The 12,647-nt window shown below is 37.2% G+C and overlaps 1 protein-coding gene across 3 annotated transcripts in view; it reads left to right on the forward strand.

The window, feature by feature from the left end:
• LOC145694661 (uncharacterized) overlaps positions 1-12,647 on the forward strand; it is a 392,660-nt gene that overhangs the window by 283,593 nt on the left and 96,420 nt on the right. Inside the window, exon 7 of one of the 3 annotated variants that reach the window (XM_081771121.1) lies at positions 2,180-3,017. The exons of 1 other annotated variant lie outside the window; for it this stretch is intronic. In XM_081771121.1, the coding sequence (XP_081627247.1) occupies positions 2,180-2,981 (802 nt within the window). In that variant the 3' untranslated portion in view covers positions 2,982-3,017. Of the gene's footprint in view, positions 1-2,179; positions 5,078-12,647 lie in introns of those variants that run through there. One more of the 3 variants, XM_081771119.1, reaches the window with a different exon arrangement.

Here is a 12,647-nt window from a genome sequence, read left to right on the forward strand (position 1 = left end):
GTATCCATGTACTATTTTTTTTTTCAAGTTTGATATATATATGTAAAAAGTATTTTTCTCATGTTCGCAGAAAACCCGAACTTTTATGTGTCTGGAAATTTAATTTCGGAACGCCGGGACATTGAGATCGATTACGGTACAATCCCTAAAATTGCGAAACGTATAGGAACTCTACTTTCATAGCACGCTGCAATTTTCAGAACGTCACTGTCTACAGCTCACCGTATTAAAACTCCATAATATAACTTATGAACAGTATGAGCGCACTGATTTTCTATCTAGCGCGTAGAATCTAAAAATATTACGGGTTCATTACGTTGGGAAGGAATGGTTTGAGAACATTATTGTAAATTCTGAAGCCCTCAGGACCTAAACAGTATAATTGTTTGTAATAACACAATTGTATGATCTCTTACACGTGTCGGCCATCTCAACCGCCAGATGCAAATGCACTCTATGAATTTCTTTAGCACTTGTTTACAAAGAAACTGTAACTCGACTTTCCCATTCTTCCCACTGAGAAATGAATAGCCAAAACAGAATTTAACATTATTTAGTAATTTAGCAAGAATTTATTGTATAATTCATTTAATGAAAAAAATAATCAATAAAGTAGAATTGAAAAACTGCAACAAGTAAGACAGAAAAATACAAATTTATAAGAACTGTATATAAGAGTGAACAAATACAGTAAAACCTCTCAATAAGAATCTGCAATAAGACATGATTATTGGTTCGTAAATGAGAGGTGTTTCTAAAAAGAGATTTCACAAATTTACATTACTCACTCTTGATGTGGTAATTCGATACAGTATTCATGTATACATTATTTACAAATATAAAAATAGCCTAATACTGAAATACTGTACTCAGTTTTTATTGGGGAAATGAAGGGAAATCCCTCACTCTAAAGATAGGAAAGTATCCATCCATGCAGATTGTATTTATAAAGACGTATATTACAGAATTCTTGTGTGATCATTTTATTTCCAAGTCATACGCCTACAAGTTCACAGTAATTCGCTGACTGGCTCTATTTAAACTAAAAGTAACTGAATTAGAATATGCAACATGATTATTAAATACTAAAAATGTATGCAAAACTTAACAATCATGACGTTTCATGATGTTTTGGGGGAAAAGTCTGCAATAGTAACCTACCGTATTATCTTGTTGGCCCTAGTTTTGATCAAATTTGCTTAAAACTGCCGAATCATTTGAAGGGATCAATTGGAAATTTATTTTCTGTGCCAAGTAAGTATGAGCTGACAGATAATTCCTGTCCGTTATGAAAAGATTAGTAAACATGGGTCGAATAATATTTTGCGTGTCTGTCTGAGTGTATATAGAAAGTAGAGTTCTCTCCCGTAATAATACTTGTATTTTTGCCGTTACAAAATAAACTTTTATTAATATGGAAATATCCGCTATTGAGAAGTATCCGTTAAGAGTGGTTATACAGTATTAAAAAGGATAATACTGAAATAACTTACTTTTATTCAATTATTCACATTGCATTGTATCTGTATTGCGTTCACTAGTTTAACCGACAATGTTATGTAGGACACAATAATAGATTGACACTGATAAAGTGGTGATCGTCCATCGTGAATTTTCCCATTCTGTCCACATTTTCAGCTCACCAAATATATTTCACTGTTATCCACTTTCATTAATCATTCGTGTCTTTTGGCCTAGAGGTCTTAAACGTGAGATGTTAAATATTTTTTTTCAACATAGTACGCATGACTCTCAAATATATATCTTTATTTTCTCGTTTTCTGTAGTTAATGTACGTCATTGTACCGTTATCTATTTCCGTTGTATACAGTATTAACACATTTTTATGTTTATTATGAAACTTTCTTAGAAGAAAGCTAATACGAGAAACTCTTAGACTATTCAATACGCGATAAGACAAACAATATAAGTAATTTGAAATGGAGGAAAGGGCTGTAAGTGTCAGCGAAAAATCGAATAAAAAATATTAAATAATATATAGCTGTAGTACGTTTGTTTTAAATTTCCAATTGTGATCCGAAACAAGTAAATGCACGGTCTGTTGAAAATAAGATTCTAATAAGGTATTATGTTTAGTGAATAATAGAATAGCTTTATGTATACTTTCTCTCTCTGTTGTAGTAAATATGATTATACACTAGTGTTTATTATTTTTCAGAATTAAGGACCAAAAACCAAAGGTATGTAACAAGACTTGTACTATATGTGGAGAGAAGTTTCAGTATGCTAAATATCGTCGGGATCATATGTTGAAGAAGCATAATGTCGGGGAATATAAGTGTCCGCAATGTCCCAAACAATTTAGCGAATTTTGTTACATGCAACGACATGTAGTAACACACTCTAATGCACGTTCCAAAGATTGCCCATGCAAAATTTGTGACAAATTGTTTTTCGATAAGAATCTACGAAACATACATATTCGTGTTGTTCATAGAAAGGACGAGAATAGTGTGAACTGTGAATTGTGTAATAAAAAGATACTAAGGATCTGCTTGAAGGACCATATGGAAACACATGCAAAAAATGTAAAGTATAGTTGTCCTGAATGTGATGAGAAGTTTGTTTCAAGAAAAAAATTGTATAGGCATAAAGAAGCTCACAAACAAACTTTCATTTGTTGTAAAGTTTGTGGTAAATTGGTGAAGAAACGAAGTTTTACACAACATACGCAGAATCACAATAAATCAAAACAGTGTGAAGTTTGTGGTGCAAAGTTTGCCACCAGTGTTACACTTAAACTTCACATGAGAACTCACACAGGTGAACAACCATTTGTATGTGAGATTTGTGGTCGTAAATTTGCGCGTTACTACAATCTGCTAACACATTTAAAACTTCATGCCGGAGTCCGTAAATTTGCGTGTGACTTATGTGGGAAGAGATTTGCTCAGAAGTGGAATATGCGAACCCACATGAAGTCATGTGAGAAGAATTCTTCTGTAGCACAGACGTCTTGATAAACTTCTGTAATCGTCAGTTACGTTTAGAATACTGTGAGTGAGACAAAATATTTATTTTCTTCCTTTTTAGTTTTATTAGTTACTGGCACATGTATTTTAGGAAAGCATAATATTAAGTTTCCAATTAATATTGCAGAAAGATGAAACACTTGTCAGTAGAAAGATTTTGAGTAATCGATTTTGGTAGTACAATGTCAGAACTTGTACTAATAAGCACTTGTAATTAAAACAATAAGCCATTTTTATGGATCAATTACTAAAGTACTTCAAATAATTGTAGTTTGTTTATATTGTGTTTAATTAAATTTTTCATTACAATTTATGTGTAGTTTAAGTATATTTTGGGTATTCTGTTTCAAAAATTACTATAATTCCAGTTAAAGAGCAGTGTATTTTTTTATATGCTTATTAGGCTGACTTTCACAAGACCTTTTGTCGTGTCTTATTTTAAAGTCTCCAATAGGCAAGAAATAAACCAAAATTGCACCAGTTGGAAGCTGGAAATTACTTATCATCATCATCATTAACGTAGAGGGAAGCAAAAAACGAGAGTACGTAATCTTTATTAGCGTGGAACAACGAACACTACGTTAGTTGTATGCAACATACTAGAAATTAGGCATATGTAAAAGTTATGATGGTCTGCGCATAGCAAGTCAATTTTTCAACCCGGATTTTACTAATGTTCTCCCGTTTACACCTTGCCTCACTGCCCGCTAAGGATTAACCGTCTTGGACTGAAATAGGAAACTTACTCTTTAAGGTAAGGAAGCCTTTGGCGCAGTAAATCAGGGTTCAGATTCTATTTTAACTTGTATGTTCACGTCTTGTATCGCCTCACTGCTGAAAGAGATGTTAAATTTCAATCCAATCATTTCTAATACCTGCAGTGGCTTCCTTTCGTGTATTTGCAGCGTCTACGTATAAATTTTATAGATAATACGATTTAAATTGGAAACCTTCAGGTTATAGGAATATAGGTTTTAAAAACATGTGTGGAATACATTACACAATATAAAATGACACATATCAAAGTTTCGTAAACCATGTGCGTAGGACAAAGAACTACGACGAGATAATTTCATTAAATCACAAGCAATAACAGAAATGTATGGAAAAATGTCATATTATCATGCCTTTACATACTTTAATGAGTCACAGCAATATTAACGATAAATATTGTATAATATTTCTTAATGCACAAATAGACTTGAGAAATATACTAGCTATAATTGTTGTGCAGCAATTCTTCACTACTTCTTGCCAGTGTCGGAGGCTCCCCCTCTACATGGGCGGCGATTAGGGGGGCAGTTGAAATGACCCATTGATGTACTCGTATATAGTTTCATTTGGAAATGTGAGGTTATTGTATGTATTACTGGTTCATAGAAAAAAAATGATGACATATACATATAATATTTGCCGTTGCGTGAGTACGTATCGGTTGTCTTCCCGTGGAGTTAAGAAAGCTACAGGAATTGCGTATTAATTGCTACGGAAAATGGCCCAAAACTTAACCTGTGGAGCAACAATTCTAGCTACTTTCATTTCTTCGTAGTAGGGCTCGATATGTTAGTTAGCCGCTTTGAAACTAATAGAGATAACATTTTGAAAAAAAAAAAAAAATCACAAGTTATTCTTTAATTGCACAAAAATTGACAGTTCCTACAATGTATTTTCTTCTTTCTAATAGTAAGAAATATTAATTAAAAAGAGAGTAATAAGAAACAACTTCTATCTTTTCCATTGTTTTGCAGTGTAATATACGATTGAAGTGATGTGTTTAGAGATGTACGATTGTATACAATTAAATTTTGTGAATTCAACATAATTCGAGGTTTTAAGATTATTTTGTATAACTGGAATGTGTATGATTCTAAGTATTGTTGAGTTTTGGTGTATCCCAAGAAAGTGAAAACTGCACCTAGTGGCAACAAATATGTTTTGGGAAGCTACAAAAGTAAGTATTTCTGTAAATGTCGTAGCATATGTTTGTAGTATTTATTGTCTTTCTAAGAGTAATAATATACATTTAATCACTTGTGTGGAATTAAAAATATAAATTGTTTATTAATCCTCAGTTTCATGTATTTTCCAAAACAAGCCTTTTTATTCATTACTATGATTAATATTATCCTTTCTATTTATTTGTTTTGCAAATTTGTTATTAAATAATCTAATTACACAATTTTCCAGACAGATTTTTAAGATGTTCATGAGCAAGGAATCAAATCTCTTCTTACACCTAGTGCTCTCAAGAGGTGGGGTCGGGTCGGGTTGAAGACCGACCCGACCCGACCCGACTGATCCGACCTGATTGACCTGACCCGACAACCCGACCCGAGATGACCCGGTTGACCCGACCTGACAACCCGACCCGAGCTGACCCGATTGACCCGACCCGACAACCCGATTAATCTTCGTAGTATATAGCAGCCTTTTAAAACAATAATTAAACTTCTTGAATATGTAATATATGTAAATATGAACAAAAACACCAGAGGTACAAAAAGTGCAGCCAAGTTCGTCAGCCTCAAAAAGTGTTGAGATGAGGATGGATGAGCCAAGTTCCTTGGCCACTGCATCTGAAACGAACACTGGAACTTGGCGCGAGGTGTCTAACATATTCGAATACATTAAGATATCTGTTCCTAGTTTCACGGCGGGAACATTTCAGCCCTAAGGTTAGTGGTGACGTCCTAATCCACCACGCTCACAAACACCATCCCTAAGGCTCGTTAACATCATTTATTTTGACACATCGTGGAGGAATATAACTTTTCCTTGTCTGGGTTTCGAACCACCAATCTTACTGCAATATACTGTATATGTGCCTTAGCGCCTTAGCAAAGTTGATATTCCTAAGGTTGGTGGTGGTCCCAAACCCACCACCACTATCCCTAAGGTTCCTTAAGATTATTTTCCTTGACACCTCGCGCCAAGTTCCGGTGTTCCTTTCAGATGCAGTGGCCAAGGAACTTGGCTCATCCATCCTCATCTCAACACTTTTTGAGGCTGACGAACTTGGCTGCACTTTTTGTACCTCTGGTGTTTTTGTTCATATTTCACTTCTTTTTGTAGTTCACCATGTCAATATCGTATATTGGGATTCTCAGTTGTGGCATATTGCTGGATTTAAATTTAAAATTGTACATTTTTAAAGGAGTCATAATGTGTCACATGCAACATTAGTTCCCAAGGGCTTTCCCACCGGGAATCGAACCCAAGACCCTGTACAAGAAAGGCGCACATGCTAGCCACTAGAACAGTGGGGAGGATTTATTCTATTAAATATCTGTCAGATAGTTATGTCCAAACGAGATTCTAATTCATTTACCCGAACTACAAGATCACGATCGCTAACATCTCATTTTTCATTACCTAAATACGAAGAGTATCAACAGGGCCCAAAACCCTTGATGCTGAATCCTCGCTGCTACATCACTAGACATAGCTGGTGTTTCAATATACTTAGTTGTTCTGTACCTTTTCACATAGCGAAATTACGGAGTTCATTACATGACGCGCATGTTGTGCAGTTTCATACTGCCTCGGGTTTTCCTCCCAATGATATACACCTTTCAAATAACTTGTAAACTTAATAATATTTGCCACCAACATATCCTAACTGTATATAAAACTACATGAACTGACATAAATTAAAGGGGTGCTTCCGGTTGACGTGGAAAGTTGAAATGATGAAGGGGGATGAAGAATTTTCCCATGTTATTTAAATGGGTCTTTTTTTTTTTTTTTTTTTACATATAATCTCATGTTTTAGGAACTTGGAATTGGAATTAAAAAAATGAAATTCGGTACGCTTGTACGTTTTCATTAATATTACCTAAGTAAATCAGTAAAAATGAACAATTCCAACTTTAGAGTGGTTTTATGGGGAACTGAAAAATCTTTCCCATGGTACGTATTTATATGGGCCACCTTTTACACCCCAAAATTATAGGGCACTCCCTGTAGGGCTACAATGATTAAATTTGACATGATTATAGTTTTTCGGAACTAACAGACAGAAAAATTGCCAAAAGTGAATATTTTTAATTTTTAGGGAGTCTAAAGGGGAGATGAAGAAATTCCCCATGCTATTTAAATAGGCCTTTTTTGACTTATAATCTCATATTTTAGGTACTTGAAATTGTAATACAAATGTGAAATTCGGTATGCTTCAATGTTTGCGTTAGTATTACCTAAGTGTCAATAAAAATGAAAATTTCCAAATTTAGAGTAGTTTTATGGGGAACAGAAAAACCTTTTCCATATTATTTATATTGGAAGTCTTCTACACCCCAAAATGTTTAGGCACTTCCGGCAGGATTAGAATGATGAAATTTGGCACGATTGTAGCCTCCCGGGACTAACCTACAGGAAAATTGCTAAAATTGAATATTTTTAATTTTTAAGGAGCCTAAAGGGAGATGAAGAAATCACCATGTTCTTTAAATAGGCGTTTTCCTGGAATACAAAATCTTATCTTTTAGATAGTTGAAATAGAATAAGAAACTTGAAATTCGCGAAGCTTAAGAGGTGTGAGGAAGTAGGCCGAGCAAAAGCGAGGGTGTGGGGGCGAACCCCAGGAGGGCAAATTCAGGAAATACGAAGAGCAAAAGCACGAAATTCATTGTTGATGAAAAGGCTGATACATAAGAGATTCTCACACTGTTCACAGATAGAGACACGAAGCATCAAGAACATTTTTACATAACGACTGTAGTAACTATAATATAACTCGTGCTACCAATATATTTACGAAATCGGTTACATTTTGTTGCTAGTCTCACATAAATTCGAACAATTGGATTTCTCATTTCTTCGAAAACTTCATAAATTTTAAATATCCCACCTCTACATTATCTCACTTATCAAATTAATTCCAACATCTATTTAATACCAGTGACTGTAATAAAGGAAAAATCTTCACCGAAAAAAAAAAGACAAAATATTGGCTTCTAGGGATGCGCTCGAGTCGAGTCGAGTCGAGATTTAAGCCTGTCTCGACTCGTCTCGAGAAAATGTTGTCTCGACTCGAAAATATAATGCTGTCTCGACTCGACAGTCTCTGTCTCGACTCGACTCGAATTCGAGTCGAGACAAAATATACGAGTTAAAATATACACACACATCAGCCAGACCGTTATGACTACCTACCTAATTGTTAGTATGTCCAACTTTTGGCACGAATAACAACGGCAACGCGTCTTGGCATGGTCGCAATGTTCCTCGGTGGGTCGCTGGAGAGAGTTGGCACCACATATGCACACACAGGTCATCTAATTTCCGTAAATTCCGGAGAGTTGGTGATGCACCCTCACGTTACGTTCAATCACATCCCAGATGTGATCGATTGGGTTCAGATCCGGAGAGTTTGGGGGCCAGAACATCACTTGGAACTCGCTCCTGTGTTCCTCGAACCACTCCATCACACTCTTGGCCTTGTGACATGGTGCATTATTTTGTCGAAAAATTCCACTACCAATGGAAAACATGGCCGTCATGAAGGGGATGTACCTAGTCTGCAAGCAGCGTGCGACACCTCGGCCGTCATGGTGCTTTGCTCGAGCTCCACTGGACACATGGATGCTCATCTGAATGTTCCCTAGATAATAATTAAGGCGCAGCCAGTTTGTCTCCGTCCCGCAGTACAGATGTCAAGGAGCTGTTCCCGTTGAACACGACGGATTCACACCCTCACATCGTCATGATGAAGAAGATATCGGGATTCATCAGACAATGCAATGCTCTGCCATTGTGCCGAGGTCTAGAGGTGTTGGTCACGTGTTCATTTCAGTTATAGTTGCCGATGTCGTGGTGTTAACATTCGCCATCGTTAGGAGTGTTCGGTGCACTGTGTGTTCAGACTAGTGTTGTGAAGGCCTGTGATAAAAACGGAAATTTTGGGTAGAAAACATTTTTTTACTGTTTTCCCGAGCTGGGGAAAAAAAACGGAAAATTTGGGTATTATCAGAATCATCATTCTTGTTAATCACAGAATCATTTTAGTTAATATGTTAAATCAAACATATATTTCATAGACATATCTTCATTGTTCTATGTAAAATTCCGGAAATTTTGAAACCATTAGAAAATATCATTTGTTCGGAAATATTGGCAAAAACAGGAAAATGTAGTTTAAAAATTATTTGTTGGCCTGATGCTAGTGATCTTACTTGCTGTAACATGTCTGCAACATACACAGTGGGAAGTGGAAAATCCGAACTAATTGGGACCACAGGTATTCGGATTTTCAAATTGTTCGGATTTTCGAAAATGACCACGAAAATGTCTTTTAGGCTTACATATACTGTACGGTATGTTCTTCTATCGATACAGTGGTTATTCAGTACATACAGTAATTACAATACCGCACGTAAGGCTACTTACACTTAATGTTTCTGAAGAACTTGCTTGTACTCTAAGTCACACTTAAAACTTATAGGCCTAAGAAAAAATAAAAATAAAAATACATGACAAACAATTACATATAAATGAACTTTTGTAAAAACACTGACTTCACATAACGTCGATGGACACGCTATTGTTTGTTTATCGCTAGCGTTAAGGCAAAATGTAAAAACCTTCTAGGGACCGCGTGCGGATTTTTGACGTTAGGATTATCGACGTCCGTCCTAGTGTATATACAATGTATTTCGCTAACGGAAAAATACTTAGAGCAACAGGTTTTAATTCTACTTTACACACATATACCGCACAAGTGAGTAAATTTGAGCAGCGAGAAATATATTAAATGAAACTTCCGTTAGTTATTACAGACTAGCAGAATATCCGTTCTTCGCACGGGGAGAATACGTTTCATTTTTGGACACAAAGGATACCAAAACTGTCACCAATGAACTTGTGGAGCCCCAAAACTATGAATTTGACATTAATATCAATAGTTTTCAATTATCTTTACATGTCACCATCCTCCTTAGAGTACTAATGGGGCTGAATTTGTGAATTTAAACGGCATCTTCTGTTCATCTCAGCGAGTATGGATTCGAGGCCATTTTCGATCATATATATATATATATATATATATATATATATATATATATATATATATATATATATATATATATATATATACAGAGGCGGATCCAAGGGGGCTATATCCTCCCCCTTCACACTCAAGTGTACACTGCATAAAATGGGCTTCAATCCTGCTTTACACTGGATAAAACTGCAAACTATGGTTTAGCCTCTCCCTTGATCATATCCTGGATCCGCTACTATATATATATATATACTGTATATAATGCTAAAAAAAATTAGAGGTTCAGCTGAAATATCACACAAGACCTTAAGATAGTGTATGAATAAGCTTGTGTTTGACTCATATTATCATACAAGAAGAAATGCTTTAAGATACACTAGAAAAATGGGGCACATACTGGTGTTGGGGCACGGAAAACCTTGTTCACATGGCACATGACACAAGAGGGTTATGTGTGCACCTCTCGAACTGCTCACAAACAGGCAAGGCAACAACACTGATTGTTCCTTAATATGTCATATGATCACTTCGAATAGCCAACAGGGCCTCGCACCTGCGTGGCATGGATTCAATCAGATTATCGATGAGTTCTTGGGGGATGTTGTGCCACTCATTCAGAAGAGCGACTTCCAGCTCTGGAATGGTTGTTGGATATACTGGCCTAGCAGCAATTCGTCTGCCAAGCATTATCCAGACATGCTCAATTGGAACGAGATCCGGAGAGCATGCTGGCCACTTCATCCGAGCGATACCCTCAGCATCCAGCACCTCATCCACTAACCGAGCTATGTGAGGACGAGTATTGTCATCCATAAAAAGGAACGAATCACCAATGGCACCAGCATAAGGAAGAACAAGAGTTTTCGTGATCTCATCCCTATATCTGAGAGCCGTCAAAGAGCCATTTCGGATGATGTGGAGCTCAGTACGCCCACCAATGCTGATTCCTGCCTACACCATCAGTACACCACCATGATACTGGGATGTTTCTCGCACAAACATGGGATTGTGTCGTGTTCCACACTCTCCAGATGAGAACACGTCGATTATCAGGCTCTACACTGAATCGAGACTCGTCAGAGAACAAAACATTGCCCCATTCATTGCGTCCCCATCCACGATGTTCCTCCGCCTACGCTCTTCGATCAACACGGTGTCATGCAGTTAATGGGACACACACCATAGGCCTACGTGCGTAGAGACCACCTTCTCGAAGGCGATTGCGGACCGTTTGAGTAGATATTGTGCGTCCTGTTGTTCGGAAGGCTCGCGGGAGCGGAGTTATATTCTGACGCCGGTTTCGACGGGCTGTTAACAAGAGATAACGATCGTCTCTGGCTTTGGTTGCTAGTGGACGGCCCTGTCCTTGTCTTCTTTGAACACTTCCAGTTGTTTGAAATCGATTCCACAATCGGGAAATCACACTGTGTGCCACTCCTATGGCATGTGCCACCTCCCGCCATGACTGACCAGCTTCCAACCTCATTGAAGGCCGCGGTGGCTCAGTGTTAGAGCGTTCATCTCTGGTGCTTGGGGTCCCGGGTTCGATCCCAGCCCCTGCCAAGTGAACTTTGTGGTGTACAAACACCGTGTGCGTGGGTTTTCTCGGGGTTCTCCCGTTTCCTCCCACTTTCTTCATTCCACCCTTTCACTCATCTCTCATCATCACCGTCTCCTTTAGCCTAACCGGCATAACCGTGGGACGCAAAACTTAGATTTTTTCCCGGCCCGCATACAATTATAGCTTAATTTGCAAATCATCGCAAATGGAAGTGTCACCATCGATATTAGTGACCGCGAAAACTATGGATTTGACACTAATATCGGTCATTTTGGATTACTTTTACATGTCTCGGTATCCGACCCCCCCCCCTACGGTGACAACCGGCCCGAATAGGGTGAATTTGTAAGTTAATGTGATCAGAGTTTCACCATTGATTTCAGCGACCGCGAAAACTGAATTCGACAGTAATATCGGCCATTTTCTACCACTTTTACATGTCCTTGTAAGCGCACCCTGAGACCCCCTGGTTCGAATTAAAAAAAAAAAAATCGTGTTGATCTGGGGCCTGGGCCAGGGTATCCCTGACTAAAATTTGGTAACTCTTGGTCCACTCGTCTGGTCCCCAGGATGCATACAGACAGACAAACACAAACAAACTATTTATTTTATTTATATTAGACTAGATAGATTCTTGCAAATTATGCCAGATTTTCATATTATCTTTCCGAACTAATTTTAAAGACCCGCTCTTACTTATCTTTATATATATACACAGTATATCTATATTTATATCTATCTATATCTATATATGTATATAACAAACGCAGGAATTACACCCTAAATAACGCTTCTGGAGGACCCCTTTCTCAAAAAAATTGCTGGGGAAACACTTGTAGAAACTTCAGTTTTCGTGCCAGACGATTACCGAGACCTGGTGAAAAAAAAAAACTCCTTTAGCGATCGAATTAAAAAAAAATAGTTCTCCTCGGGTTAGTATTCACTGAGAATATTGTTATAAAATTTAAATTGTATGGTTAAATGAGTAGACTTTGAATACATCCACATCGTATCCACTGAGTTGCGAAATTGTGTACCTCCAGATATGGGCGGTCGAAGAAAATTTTCTAGGGGGCATCTTCAATGTTTGCTATAT

Source organism: Thermobia domestica, chromosome 9 (genome assembly GCF_964235325.1).
Source record: "Thermobia domestica chromosome 9, izTheDome1.hap1.1, whole genome shotgun sequence".
Classification (NCBI taxonomy): Eukaryota; Metazoa; Arthropoda; class Insecta; order Zygentoma; family Lepismatidae; genus Thermobia; species Thermobia domestica.